Raw genomic sequence first — 16,036 nt, forward strand, 5'->3', positions numbered from 1 at the left:
TTAGATTTCATCTATCCTTTTCCACTATTTTAAAACGAATAGAATTATGGTCGCTGGCCCCAAAGTGCTCCCCCACTGACACCTCAGTCACTTGCCCAGCCTTATTTCCCAAGAGTAGGTCAAGTTTTGCACCTTCTCTAGTAGGTACATCCACATACTGAATCAGAAAATTGTCTTGAACACACTTAAGAAATTCCTCTCCATCTAAACCTTTAACACTATGGGCAGTCCCAGTCGATGTTTGGAAAGTTAAAATCCCCTACCATAACTACCCTATTATTCTTACAGATAGCTGAGATCTCCTTACAAGTTTATTTCTCAATTTCCTTCTGACTATTGTGGGGGGGGGGGGAAAGAGTGCACGGTGGTCTATAATACCATCCCAATAAAGGTGATCATCCCTTTCTTATTTCTCAGCTCCACCCAAATACTTCCCTGGATGTATTTCCAGGAATACCCTCCCTCAGCACAGCTGTAATGCTATCCCTTATCAAAAATGCCATTCCCCCCTCCTCTCTTGCCTCCCTTTCTATCCTTCCTGTAGCATTTGTATCCTGGAACATTAAGCTGCCAGTCCTGCCCATCCCTGAGCCGTGTTTCTGTAATTGCTATGATATCCCAGTCCCATGTTCCTAACCATGCCCTGAGTTCATCTGCCTTCCCTGTTAGGCCCCTTGCATTGAAATAAATGCAGTTTAATGTATTAGTCCTACCTTGTCCCTGCCTGCCCTTACTGCTTGACTCACTTCTGTTCTCAGCTGTACCCATCTCAGATTGATCTCTTTCCTCCATCTCCCTGGGTCCTACCCCCCCCCCCACCTTACTAGTTTAAATCCTCCCAAGCAGTTCTAGCAAATTTCCCTGCCAGTATATTAGTCCCCTTCCAATTTAGATGCAATCCGTCCTTCTTGTACAGGTCATTCTACCCCAAAAGAGATTCCAATGATCCAAAAATGTGAACCCTTCTCCCATACACCAGCTCCTCAGCCATGCATTCCATCTGCTCTATCCTCCTATTCCTGCCCTCACTAGCTCGTAGCACTGGGAGTAATCCAGATATTACTACCCTTGAGGACCTCCTTTTTAAATTTCTGCCTAGCTCTCTGTAATCGCCCTTCAGAATCTCTACCTTTCCCCTTCCTGTTGTTGGTTCCAATGTGGACAATGACCTCTTTCTGGCCCCTCCCCCCTGTGAGAACATTCTGCACCCTCTCTAAGACATCCTTGGTCCTGGCACCAGGGAAACAACACACCATTCTGCTTTTTCTCTGCTGGCCACAGAAATGTCTGTCTGCACCTCGGACTACAGAATTCCCGAACACAATTTATCTCTTGGAAGCAGACGTACCTCTCGTTGGATGAGAGCCAATTTCAATACCAGAAACTTGGCTGTTTGTGCTACGTTCCCCTGAGAATCCATCACCCCCTACATTTTCCAAATCAGCATACCTGTTAGAAATGGGTATATCCACAAAAGACTCCTGCACGACCTGCCTACCTCTCTTACCCTTCCTTGAGTTAACGCATCTATGTGACTGTATCCGAGACATCCCCCCTTCCTATAGAACATAGAACAGTAAAGCACAGAACAGGCTCTTCAGCCCACGATGTTGTGCCGACCACTGATCCTCATGTATGCACCCTCAAATTTCTGTGACCATGTGCATGTCCAGGAGTCTCTTAAATGTTCCCAATGACCCTGCTTCCACAACTGCTGCTGGCAACACATTCCATGCTCTCACAACTCTCTGTGTAAAGAACCCGCCTCTGACATCCCCTCTATACTTTCCTCCAACCAGCTTAAAACTATGACCCCTCGTGTTAGTCATTTCTGCCCTGGGAAATAGTCTCTGGCTATCGACTCTATCTATGCCTGTCATTATCTTGTATACCTCAATTAGGTCCCCTCTCCTCCTCCTTTTCTCCAATGAAAAATGTCCGAGCTCAGTCAACCTCTCTTCATAGGATAAGCATCCAATCCAGGCAGCACCCTGGTAAACCTCCTCTGAACCCTCTCCAAAGCATCCACATCTTTTCTATAATAGGGCGACCAGAACTGGACGCAGTATTCCAAGTGCGGTCTAACCAAAGTTTTATCGAGCTGCAACAAGATCTCATGACTCTTAAACTCAATCCCCCTATTAATGAAAGCCAAAACACCATATGCTTTTTTAACAACCTTGTCCACTTGGGTGGCCATTTTAAGGGATCTATGTATCTGCACACCAAGGTCCCTCTGTTCCTCCACACTGCCAAGAATCCTATCCTTAATCCTGTACTCAGCTTTCAAATTCAACCTTCCAAAATGCATCACCTCGCATTTATCCAGGTTGAACTCCATCTGCCACCTCTCAGCCCATCTCTGCATCCTGTCAATGTCCCGCTGCAGCCGACAACAGCCCTCTATATTGTCAATGACACCTCCAACCTTTGTGTCGTCTGCAAACTTGCTGACCCATCCTTCAATCCCCTCATCCAAGTCATTAATAAAAATTACAAACAGTAGAGGCCCAAGGACAGAGACCTGTGGAACACCACTCACCACAGACTTCCAGGCGGAATATTTTCCTTCTACTACCACTCGCTGTCTTCTGTTGGTCAGCCAATTCTGTATCCAGACATCTAAGTTCCCCTGTATCCCATTCCTCCTGACCTTCTGAATGAGCCTACCATGGGGAACCTTATCAAATTCTGGATAAATGGTGCTGGAAGAGCACAGCAATTCAGGCAGCATCTGAGGAGCAGTAAAATCGACGTTTCGGGCAAAAGCCCTGCATCAGGAATAAAGGCAGAGAGCCTGAAGTGTGGAGTGCAGTGGGAGAGGGACTCCCTGAGATTCTTGTAGAGAGAGGAGGAAAACTCCTTCAAGGCAGGCATCCTTGCAAGAGGATTCGCAGTAGGGTTAAAATCAACTAGGTAAAAATAATGACTGCAGATGCTAGAAACCAGATTCTGGATTAGTGGTGCTGGAAGAGCACAGCAGTTCTGGCTTTCTGGATTAGTGGTGCTGGAAGAGCACAGCAGTTTTGCTGAAGTCCATATACACCACATCCACAGCTCGACCCTCATCAACTTTTCTAGTCACATCCTCAAAGAACTCAATAAGGTTTGTGAGGCATGACCTGCCCCTCACAAAGCCGTGTTGACTGCATTTAATCAAGCCATGCTCTTCCAGATGGTCATAAATCCTATCCCTCAGAATCCTTTCTAACACCTTGCAGACGTGAGACTTACTGGCCTGTAATTGCCGGGGATTTCCCTATTTCCTTTCTTGAAGAGAGGAATTACATTTGCTTCTCTCCAGTCCTCAGGTACGACTCCAGTGGAGAGCGAGGATGCAAAGATCTTCGCAAGTGGCGAAGCAATTGCATTTCTTGTTTCCCAAAGCAGCAGAGGACAAATCTGGTCCAGGCCTGGCGACTTGTCAATCTTCATGTTTGACAAAATTTTCAGCACATCAGCTTCCTCTATCTCTATCCATTCCAGCATGCACATCTGCTCTTCAAAGGTTTCATTCACTACAAAGTTCGTTTCTTTCATAAAGACAGAAGCAAAAAACTCATTTAGGGCTTCCCCTATCTCCTCAGACTCCACACACAAATTCCCTATGCCATCCCTGATCGGCCCTACTCTTTCTTTGACCATTCTCTTATTCCTCACATAAGTGTAAAATGCCTTTGTGTTCTCCCTAATCCGTTCTGCCAAGCCTTTCTCGTGCCCCATCCTGGCTCTCCTCAGACCATTTTTGAGCTCCTTCCTCGCCTATAACTGCCATCCATCACATACTGTCGCTGTTGCAAATTCCTCATCGCTTCTATCTGTCTCTCCAACCAATCCACTCAATCTGATATGATTTGTATCCAACAGCATTTATGGCAGATATAATCAGCAGTAACCCTTAAACTCTCTTTAAACTCCCACATCTGACAAGTAGTACATATCAATGCAAAGGCCATTTTTGCTCCTTCACAATCTACAGACCCAGAAAATAACACCATCTTATTCCTCTACAAATACTGCCCCAGGTTAAAATATAAGCCATAGCTATTAATTTAAATTTAATCAAGAGACTTATCTCCAAAAACATATAATCAAGAAAGAACCCACTGTACTCACTAATACAGCCTCTCTCTTGGACAGACTTAAAACAACAATTAATTTATCTGATTCTGTGCTGTGAACTTCGCCCAACAGTTCCTCCAAGATTAGTTGTGAATTTCACTGTTTGTTAATTTTCCCAGATGCACTCCGATGTCCAGTGATACACAAATTCAAACAGCAAAGGCAGTAACTGTGCAGGTTCTCTCTCTCTCTCTCTCCTGCACTGTCCTCACCATGTGCTTCCTTTGTCTGCTCTTCTCCCTTTTAAAACTGCTGTTATTTTAATTTTTATTCCCAAAGTTCCAAAACAATGCAACAGCATATAAAACAGTAATTGCTGCTCCTGGAATTCGAGGAAATCACCTCAAACACCTAAAATACCTCAAAAAAAAAAGGAGCAGCTCTTACAGCCAGAAATTTTTCCCGTTCTCCACCTTGGATTACCCAGAATTCAAGATACATACTTAGCCCACGTTTGACAGCTCTGAGAGAAACTTCTAAATGCTCACAAACCTCGAAATAAAAAAAATTTAATTACAGGTCCAAGTGATATCCCCATATTTTTAAAGACAGGGATATTTTCTTGACTCCACAATCAGGGGGAATATCTCACCTCCATCTAGTCTGTATTTCCTTTTCAAATATTTTGAAGGTTTTAATGAGATCACCTCTTATTCTTCGATTCTCCAGAGAATGTAGGCCCAGTTTGCACAATCATTCTTCATATGACAATTACACCATCTCAGGAACAGATATAAGACAACCAGAACTTCACAAAGTACTCCAGGTGCAATCTACCACGCTTCTATATAACTGAAGAAAGACTTCACTATTCCTATATTCAAATTCTCATGCAATAAAGACTAGTGTCTAATAGCTTGCCATACCGGCAGGTTAGCTTTCAATGATATATCAACAGAGAAACCTAGGTCCGTTTGTATACACACACTTTACAATCATTCACAGTTTATGAAATAATTCATGCTTCTGTTTCTCCTACTAAAGTGGATAGTCACTTTTCACATTACATTCCATTTGCCATATTCTCGCCCATTGACTAAGCCTGTCTAAATCCTCTTGAAGATGCTTTACATCTTGCTGACGTCACACATTCCCATTTAGCTTTGGAACATCTATGGAAATATTATGCCCACTTCCAAATCACATAAATATTTGGACTAACCAAGGTCTAAGCACTGACCCTCGGGTACCCCACAAGCACAGCCGACCAACTTGAGAACGGTGCATTTATTCCTAATGCTTTTTGTCTATTAGCTAACCATTAATCCTTGCAAGTACACTATCTCCTACTTCATGCATTTTAACTTCTTTTAACCAGTCCCATGTGAAAACCTTTACTAAAGCCTTCTGATAAATCTCAGTATACTGTGTCCACCACTTCTCTTTTATCAATTTTGTTAACACTTTCAAAAGATGTTCAAACATGACTTCCCATTTGCAAGTCCATGCTGACTAGAATCAGATCATTATTATCCACATATCTATTTCTCAAAACCTTGTAACAGATTTCTGCATTTACCTTAACACTGATGTATGCCAATGAATTTATAGTCACCCATTTTCTCTTTCATTCCCATCTTAAGTAGTGATCCTTTCGTTATTTGCATTAAGGGTAAAACTAGAAAGTAAAAGATTTGTTTACTGAAGTTCAACCAGAGTTCCAATTCCTGAATTCTGCAAGCGACTCCTCCTGGAAAGTGTGCACTCCTAGCTAATAAAAAGGTCTACATATTAGCAGCATTTGCTTTTCACTATTTCACATGAATGGTCACATTCACAGATAGACCAAAGGTTTCAAAACATCCAATGTTTGAATGATGCAGAAAAGCCAAGTTAATATTATAACAATCTTTAATTGTATTAAAATTGCTGTGTATTATCTTAGTGTCTACAACAAAAACTTCAGAATACATTAAAATATTAGGACTTACCTTTAAACCATCAGAGTTCTCAAACACGTCCGAGATTTCTGTGTCGGTAGCATCCCCTGAGCATGGCAGGTCATCATCAGCTTCATAGATTGTAACCTGAAGGGAGGAATAGGCCTGGGTCGGGAAAAGGAGTGCACAGGTCACAAGAGGAGTCACCAATATAGCTACTGCTAAACTGCAAGTGTAAGTCACAAAATGATTAATGTGAATCTTACAGTGATTCTTACCTTGCTACTTTGCAGGTTAGGACTACCAACTTTTCGCATTCACGGTGAAGAATGATAAGATGTTGTGAATTTATTTTTTTAACCCAGTGACAGTATTAAGCACTTCTGAGTCATTTATAACAGGTTATATGCACTTTAGCCCTGACTAAGTGCACCTGATCATATTGACTTCAATTAAGTGCTGCCATACTACACCTGAGCAAAATCACCCCACAGATTTCAATCTTGCGTTTTCTATGACCAAGCTTGTTGAATTGAAAGCAATTTACGCTAAATTCAGGGCATTTAACTCAGTCAAGTGCCCACAAGCTCAAAAATTTCTCTTGTGAAGTTAACAGCCTTCAGAGAAGAGACTTTTATGACATCTATTTGGACTAGTTTCGACTCCAAACCCCAAAGACTGTATTCAACGTTCTTCTCCTGTCAGGAAAGAGCATTTTTTAACCTGAGACAGACAACGACCAGGGTAAAAAAAAGTCTTTGCCATTATTATCATCAAGTCTACAAAATATTTTACAACATTAATTGGCCATTTTACATAAATATTGTACTTTTGAGATCAAACTGCACATTGATAAAAATATATTACAATAGCCTTGTCTTTTTTATGTTTCCAGCAATATAAGCATGTTAGTACCAATGCAATGCTTTTCTTCCAAAAGGTTTTCCAATTCATTACTTCTGATAAAACATGATAATTAGCTATCTGCCTTTTGGTCTTATTTCTGAATGATGGCTGATGGCCTCTGTCTTCCACACAAAAAAAACTGAACAAACTAATTTCAAAGGCTGTCAAAAAAATTAATTTTTATCTGGTCCTCATTTAATCAATGACTCAATAGCATTTTAAGTTACAGGAACCAGACAGCCATAGTTCAAATGTCACTGAATGAGGCAGCACAGAGAAGACACACGCATCTGGAAACTGATGCATCCAGAAGTAACTTTAGACTGCTTCAATATTTACCTACCTCCTTGCATTCTGTATTTTTTTCCTCCTCTCCTTTCTGATTCTCATGAGGATCTTTTTCTTTTGCTTCTACTGTCTCAAATTTGATCTCCACATTTACTTCATCACTGGCAGGTTCATTTAGAAACCACAGATCATCAGTCGAGTCAGAAACAATGGCAGTGTCTATATCCTGAAGAATCAAGATGATGTGTTAATGTCACAATCTTATTTAGCCAACATAAAATAATCTTACATGCCATCTTTTGGCACATTGTGTATCCTGTAGGACATTTACTAGCTATTTAAGTTTGTCCTATAGCAAACAAGAGAAAGTGAGGACTGCAGACACTGGGGATCAGAGCTGGAAAAGCACAGCCGGTCGGGCAGCATCCAAGGAGATTCTAAGTTTTGAGCATAAGTTCTTCATCCGAAGAGCTTATGCCCTATAGCAAGCAGGTGCAATTAAGGATTTGAGGATGAGAGCGCTTAAGTGGACTGGGTATGAGCAGGGTTTTTTTAAAAAAGAGGAACTATCATCTTTCTGGCTCAACTCCAGATTGCTTGAGCAATCTGGTTGAGTTCCATGAAAGAAATGAGCTCAAATTCCATTGTTCAAACCCAGGATAGGAAGTAGTCAAAATCTCAATAAATATCCACCGTACTCCTGTCATTGGCTCCAAAAACGGCCTGCCAACTTTCTATAAAAAAGTTTCACAATTGCCACCTGCACTACAATCAGCTTCAAAGCAATAGACTAAGATTCCAAGCTGAGCTCACTTGAGAGATAGTTTCTCTAATAATTTTGGTGGCTTGCTCAGTCACTTGCTTGACTTGATATATACATTACTTTATGCTGTATACACTTACCCCAACAGTAGTAGAAGTAAAAAAAAAACTGTTTGTAAGGCCTTGGGAACACCATTTGGTGTTAAGAGTCATTACAGATGTCACCCATGAGTGCTGCACTGCTAACTGCAAAGTTTAATTCTTGGTAATAAAAGTCATAACCATGGATACTGTGGCTTACACATGGTGCCAGAGTACCTTCTGATGGGATGAAGGCTCAAATATACAACATGCAAGGGCAGACTGGTTCTGGCATGAAAACCTTAATACCTCATCACATTCTCTGTGGCCACATTACCATAACAACCCATGAGAACACTCGACAGTAAAGACGACACGACATTCAATAGTAAACCATCTGCTCCAACTGCTACTTTCAAAGTCACCTCTAACATCAAAAGCAATTCATGGACCTTACTCAATAGCTTCAACACGTCCTGTTGCTCATTGTCTTCTCAATACTCCAGCCCTGACCATGTAACAAACCAACTTCTCACCCAAACTCAGCACTTTAGTCCAAGAAGCTTATGCCCTGCACAACAGAAATTCCATCCCATTTTCAAAGTTATAGATATCATCTATGACAACCATGTCGTGGGCGGCACGGTGGCGCAGTGGTTAGCACTGCTGCCTCACAGCACCAGAGACCCGGATTCAATTCCCACCTCAGGCGACTGACTGCGTGGAGTTTGCACGTTCTCCCCATGTCTGCATGGGTTTCCTCCGGGTGCTCCGGTTTCTTCCCACAGTCCAAAGATGTGCAAGTCAGGTGAATTGGCCATGCTAAATTGCCCGTAGTGTTGTTAGGTAAGGGGTAAATGTAGGGGTATGGGTGGGTTACGCTTCGGCGGGTCGGTGTGGACTTGTTGGGTCGAAGGGCCTGTTTCCACACTGCAATGTAATGTAATGTAATCCTTCATGTTTCTTTAATTCTCCATCCTTCGATTAAACCCACCCAATTATCAACTGTGGTCTATATACAGGACACCAACTTCACCCGATTCCACCCTCAGCTGTCGCAATATAGGCTGCTTACCAAGTGCAAGTTTGTAGGGGAATTAAGAAACAAGATAACTATTTTCCTTGACAAATGAATAGATGATCTCAGTGGACGCTTGTGGCATATTGGTAGCATCCCTTGTTATTGTCAGAGGGGATTATTTTAAGTTAATTTATGTAAGTTTTCATTGAAATAGACATAGACTTCATTGAAATAGACTTCATAGACATCTTAATCAACCTGTTCAGCTATGCTATGACACACCTCTGGAGCAGGTGGAGCTTGAACCTGGGCAGTTTGACTCACAGGTGGGTACACCACCACTGAGTCACAAGAGACCTTTATATTTCAATTTTGTTGTTTTTTTTTAAAAAACAGATGCACTCAGACCAGGACCCCAAACCCAGAGGAAAGGACACTGTCAAGACCTGAAGAATCCACATTTTTAAAAACTAAACCACCAAGTTAGCCAATCAGAAGCACTGACTAGTTGGTCCCATACACAATTAACACACATCACGTTTTATCACCTTTAATCTCAAACAATTACCATCTCAATACAGGCTGTTGACCAGGTGGAAGCTTATAGGTGAACTAGGAACCAAGACAATTAGGGGGTAAGTGCTGGGTGTGAATAACAAGGTATATCAACCAGGGTAACAGAAGGTAGGCTTGTCTACACATTCAGTTTTGTATCTCAGTCCCACGTTGATTTTTTGCCTGAATTATGCTGCCAGTTTGCCTGCCCATCTCCTCGGGAAATTTTTTAGCAGTAGAGAGCAAAATGTAAAAAAAATTTAAATGCTCTTTGAACCTTTTCCATCATGCAAGAGATAGAGAAGCTTGAACACATCCACCAAAAGGTTCAAGAACAGCTTCTTCCTTGCTGTTATTAGCTTGCTGAACAGACCGCTAACTTCAAATAATGTTGATCTTGCTACTGTTGATCTTTCTTTGTGCACCTCCTGTGCAGCCATAACCTTGTGTGTGTCACTCTAAATACTCTATGAGCTGTATATCGTTCTTTGCTATGATCTGCCCGTACTGCTCGCAAAACAAAAACTTTTCACTGTACTTAGGTACATGTGAATACAATAAAATAAGATCAAATTTGAGGTTTAATAAGTTCTAACTTTTTTAAAAAATCACATCACCTGGTTGCTGCAGATATCAGTTGATCCACTCTTTCGACTCCCATAGTTTGAACGCAAACTTGTAATAAACCACCACGGCAGCGCAGCAGCATCCCAAAGACCAGAAATACTATCTTTGGCTTGACATTCGGATTGATCATCCGTCACAGACTCATCTAACAAAATTAAACACAAACATTTTCCAAAACTCTGCTCATTGAATTTTGAGCATTCCATTTCTATCCTAGAAATAAACAAGAGAATTCCATAAGAAGTTCAGGAGTATTGTTCAAAAGAAACTTTAAGCAGTAAGAATGAAAGGAAGGAATCTTGGATCATGCATCTAGTTGCACAGGGCCAGAGCAGTTCCAAGATGACTTCCTCAGAAATAGCAGCAGGGAGAGGTCACGTAAACAAAAGTATTTCTCAGATCCAGACAGAGAATTTCTGGAGATAACAGCATTTAGTTTCTATGTTACATCTGGCAGAGGGGTACTTGGTGCCAAATACTTGGCACAAAACCTTTGGTACTAGCAATGAATAAGTTCAACACCAGCATTCATCAGGGACACTAGTTTGATAGTTACTGCAGATTACATAAAAGTGATAGAATGGTTTCTGCTAGTGATTGCACTTAATACATCAAGACTGCACAATCCTGGGACTGCTGTGTCAGGGTCCTAGTAGTTTTTCACATGATTTAAACCCCACGTAAAGAGCAAATGAGAAAAGCAAACAACTATACTGATTTTAGTGAAAGGTGGTGGTCTAGAAAAAGGTAACTGGTGTAATTCACAATCAGCATACAAATATAATTAATCGCTGGACTTCTGGTTTGAACTCTGCACGAGAGCCATCCTGAACCTTTCACTTCACATTTTAGAAATGTGACAACAGTCACAGGCAAGAATGAACAGACAGGGAAAGGATCGTCTACTTAGATATCTTACAAATAATAACGTGTCTCCATTTGTAACACGCTTACCTTTGAATCTGCAAGTGCATTCAAGCCTCATTCAAGGACTTGTGCTCTGTGAGGAATTGCACTCCAAAAGTAATTCGTTGCATTTGAGACACATACAATAAACTGACTAGATAAAATACAAAGCATTCTTTAAATCTTAACCCATCATAAATTTAGCACTCACCTGATTCAGAGTTCTTTCTTTTTAAATGTGAGGTAGCTGAAGTTGGGAGGTTCCAGGCAGTTATTTCTTCTTCACTAAGTTCCCCTGATGCAGGGCACTGTTTAGGGAAGACAGAGTAAGGAGCAAACGTTTATATGGTTATCTTTTAGTTGTGAATAGGATGTAGCAGTTCGACTAAGTCACCGTCCTTTGTGTCAATAAAAGAAAGGCAGAACCCAGGCTGAACATTCTCACAATTCTTTGAAACAGAAGATTCTAATTATGGAATCAAATTATTCGAGACGTTTGTCTGCACTGCAAAAAAAAAGTAGGCCCATATGAAGTAACATTTTATGAACATAGCTCTATATTTTTCCAAATAGTAAGCTTTCAGTTTGCACTGACAAATAGAGATTCAAATGCACATACTTGCACAAAAACAAAAAGCTGATATTATAAGAAATTTGCCAGCATTTATTGGAATATAAGTAATTAGAAAATTACAAAAGATAATTACAGAAACTAATAATAAACTTTTCTTATGAAAACATTTTTCCCAGATATTCTAGGACAGTGACAACTAAAGAGAAATTATATGCTATGTCCCTGATGCAAACACTATACGGCGAAAAAATTGACTATTAATGACAGTGTATTGTAAAATAGCACAAAATATATACCTAGTCTAGTAAATGGAAGGGGGGATAACTTCATTGTGTTTTACAAGGTTATATTCTAAAAGATTTGACTGCTGAAGCTGCATTAAACTCCACTTTGGTAATGTCACACAGTCTTTAGGTAGCAAGGAAACAGTGCAGCACAAGGCATCAATGAAGATCAACGTGTCATCTCTGCCCTCTACTTTTATGCCAAAATGGTCAATGCAACTTGTAGCCATTACAATCATGGTAAAAAGTACATCCGGTTAAGCAAAGTTCCTTTTCTCATGAAGACTCAATAATGGTTTACCCTATACCACTGCTAATTAAATAGGCTCCTAGACTCAGTAAGGAAAGTAAGGAAAGGTGGATCGGTGGCAGCACTTTGCCAAATTACATGTTGTCAGTGGTTGGTGCTGCAACATAATATACATTGAACATGACATCACCATACTATCAAAATAACCCTTTTCCACCTACCTATAAAAAGAGAGGACTAAGAAACAAACTGGCACTTATCAAAAACAATATTTCTTGGTTTACAGGACCTTATTCATTTCTGCCATCTTCCACAAATTGAATCAAGTGAACAGAGAAGAAGGTGCTACATCCTTCAACAGACAGAGAAGAGAACTCTGGAAAAACAGAGAAGAAGACTCTGTCCCACCCGTCTGAGCTTTGATGAGATCACACTCAGACAGGAAGTACAGAGACGGGGCCACTCTGTACAAAACAAATCACACAGTAGTTTACCTTCAGACGATCTTCCCTCATAGGCAGGCATTTCGTATCCTTTACAAGTGTGCCAGTCTGTGCAGCATCTGCATTGCAGGTAAAAGAGAAAAAGAACACCTTCCCCAATATTAACCATTCTCAAAACAATCATTTGGAATTCACTGCGTGTTATCACTCAACCTCTGGTCACTGGTTTTAAAAGAGAAAGCAGGATTAGTTGCCCTTGTTAGCGTCCTCCTCTCATTCCAATACTCTGTTACACAGAAATCTGCCCAGTGGAAGGCATGGCAGCACAGATTTATAGTTAATGTGAAGATTAAAGAAATATTTTAGTACAAATATACAAGTGAAAATTCCGAAGAGATTTTATTCTACACTACTGAAGTCTTTTCTTAAGAGAAATCTGGACAAGACAGCATAGTGAAATGCAAAAAAATTTCTCCGTAACCTAACATTTGAAACTAACACTAAGTACACACAAGTTCAATATTTAAATTCCTAAATGTCACAATGTACCATGCACCCAATTGATTGGCTATTGGTTAAAAAAACTCAACTGTTGCTCATCCACAATTTCATGGGCATAACTGCACATCTATTGACAGAAATACAACTCATGAGTTGCATTAAGAACATAAAGAATGAGGTGCAGGAGTAGGCTGCCCGGCCCTTCAAACCTGCTCTGCCATTCAATAAGATCATGGCTGATCTTTTCACTGACTCAGATCCAGTTAGCCATGCTCTCACCATATCCCTTAATTCCTTTATTGTTCAAAAGGAAATCTTAGCTTTAAAAACATTTACTAAAGTAGCATCAATTACTTCACTGGACAAAGAATTCCAGAGATTTACAACCGTCTGGGTGAAATTCCTTCTAATTCAGTCCTAAATCTGCTCCCTCTAATCTTGAGGCTGTGCCCTCTTGTCCTAGTTTCACCTGCCAGTGGAAACATTCTCTCTACTTCTTTCTTAACTATTCCCTTCATAATTTTGCACAGTTCTGAAAGATTCCCCCTCATTCTTCTGAATTCCAATGAATATAATCCCAGTCTACTCAGTCTCTCCTCATAAACCAATCCCCTCAACTCCAGAATCAATCTCGTGAACCACGTCTGCACGCCCTCCAGTGCCAGTACATCCTCTCTCAAGTAAGGAGGTCAAAACTGTACACAGTACTCCATGTGTGGTCTCACTAGCCCTATACAGTTGCAACATTAGCTCCTTACTTTTAAACTCAACCTCTTTAGCAACAAAGGACAAAATTCCACTTGCTTTCCTAATTTCTTGTGGTACCTGCAGACCAATCTTCTGTGATTCATGCACAAGACACCCAAGGTCCCTCTGCATTGCAGCATGCTGCAACATTTTACTATTCAAGTAATAATCATTTTTACTGTCGCACCTACCGAAACAGATGTCTTCACATTTATTAACACTGTATTCCATCAGCCAGACCTTTGTCCACTCAATGTATCCATATTCCTCTGCACACTTTGCTCTGCCACTCATCTTAGTGTCATCTGCAAACTTTCACACCCTACACATGGTCCCCAACTCCAAATTATCTATATTAATTGTAGTCCCAACACCGATCCCTGAGGCATATCACCAGTCACTGGTTGCTAGCTAGAATAATTCATTTATCCCCACTCTGTTTCCTGTTAGTCAACCAATCCGCTATTCATGCTAATACTTTACCCGTAACGCCATGCATCCTTATTCTTTGCAGCAGACTTGTGTAACACCTTGTCAAAGGCCTTTTGGAAATCTAGGTACACCACATCCACTGGGACCCCGTTGTCCACCTTGTTCATAATGTCTTCACAGAATTCCAAAACATTTGTTAAGCATGACCTGTCCTTCATGAACCCATGTTGTGCCTGCCCAAAAGGAACAATTTCTATCGAGATGCCTTCCTATTTCTTCCTTGATAATAGACTCAAGCATCTTTCCCACCACAGAAGTTAAGTTAACCAGTATATAATTGCCCATCTTTTATCTACCTCCCTTTTTAAACAGTGGCACCACATTTGCTGTTTTCCATTCTGCTGAATTTTGGAAAATTACCACCAGTGCACTTGCTATTTCTCCCGCCATCTCTTTTAGGATCTTGGGATTGTACCTTTTGCATTGTAAAATTTCATTCAAGTAGACAAGCTTCTATGGAAGAGTATTTGGTACAATTTCTCTCCCATTTCAATGTCTGGTTGCAAACCTTGTTGAAACTCCAATATCATCAGCATCTACTAAGTCTTGCAATTCAGAAAACATAAAAGTGGCATGAAAAATAACAAGTGGCCTGAAGGTTAATCTACATGATAGATATCTGAAGCGCTTTTATTCCTTATGTATGCTTAGAAGCACATTCCTACCAAAAATCTGCTTTTGAGATTAGATTAGATTCCCTACAATGTGGAAACAGGCCCTGTGGCCCAACAAGTTCACATTGACCCTCTGAAGGGCAACCCATCCAGACCCATTCCCCTACATTTATACCCCTAACTAATCTACCTAACACTACAGGCAATTTAGCATGGCCAATTCACCTAACCTGCACAGCTTTGGACTGTGGGAGGAAACCCACGCAGACATGGGGAGAATGTGCAACCTTCACACAGGCAGTTGTCCAAGGTGGGCAGATTGTGGATTAGAATTTGTAAATCCACAGACACCCTAGATCAAAAAGTTGGGAATTTATATTCAGGCACTGGCTGACATTCCAACTCACCTGTCCCTACTCAGAGGAGCTTCAGCAGTTCTTGACCACACTGCCAGTTGCAGCACATTGCAATGGAGTGGTGTGGGTGTGTGTGTGTGTGCATGTGCGTGTGTGTCAACTGACTGGACCAATGCCATACTGCAGAATACAGCATTTCAAAGTCAGTTGTCCAGGAAGTTTAACTGAAAGCACTAACTTAGGTTGGCACAGGTGTGCCAGCTTGAGAAAGAAGCACGGTGGCAGCAAGTACCTACAAGGACAACAAACACAACCAAAGGGTAGAATGGGATGAAATATAGATAAATAATATTCTATTCATTACTTCAGAATGAAAAGTTCTGTATTCCAGTGTAAAAATACTCGGTCCCCACCTGCATGGCAAATATGATTTTCATTATGATTGCAATTAAAACAATTCAGCAACTGAATTATAAAATTTTTAAGTTTGGGGAAAATAGTTAATTTTCCAATTACCCCAGCTGAACAATTTGCTCTCCTATGGTACTGCAAATAGTGACCCATTCAGGAATAGATTAATTTTACACAACCAAAGTGAATAAGCTGGAGTGATAGGTAACAGACTTA

At 40.8% G+C, this 16,036-nt stretch overlaps 1 protein-coding gene across 1 annotated transcript in view; it reads right to left on the reverse strand.

Moving 5' to 3' along the window:
• The window catches only part of mdm4 (MDM4 regulator of p53), a 52,204-nt gene that overhangs the window by 5,648 nt on the left and 30,520 nt on the right, over window positions 1–16,036 (reverse strand). Inside the window, exons 6-10 of the mRNA XM_072563717.1 lie at window positions 12,751–12,818; window positions 11,360–11,456; window positions 10,233–10,387; window positions 7,252–7,422; window positions 6,054–6,167 (exon numbers count right to left, since the gene is read on the reverse strand). Coding sequence (XP_072419818.1) covers window positions 6,054–6,167; window positions 7,252–7,422; window positions 10,233–10,387; window positions 11,360–11,456; window positions 12,751–12,818 — 605 coding nt within the window. The remainder of the gene's footprint in view (window positions 1–6,053; window positions 6,168–7,251; window positions 7,423–10,232; window positions 10,388–11,359; window positions 11,457–12,750; window positions 12,819–16,036) is intronic.

Source organism: Chiloscyllium punctatum, chromosome 45 (genome assembly GCF_047496795.1).
Source record: "Chiloscyllium punctatum isolate Juve2018m chromosome 45, sChiPun1.3, whole genome shotgun sequence".
Classification (NCBI taxonomy): domain Eukaryota; kingdom Metazoa; phylum Chordata; class Chondrichthyes; order Orectolobiformes; family Hemiscylliidae; genus Chiloscyllium; species Chiloscyllium punctatum.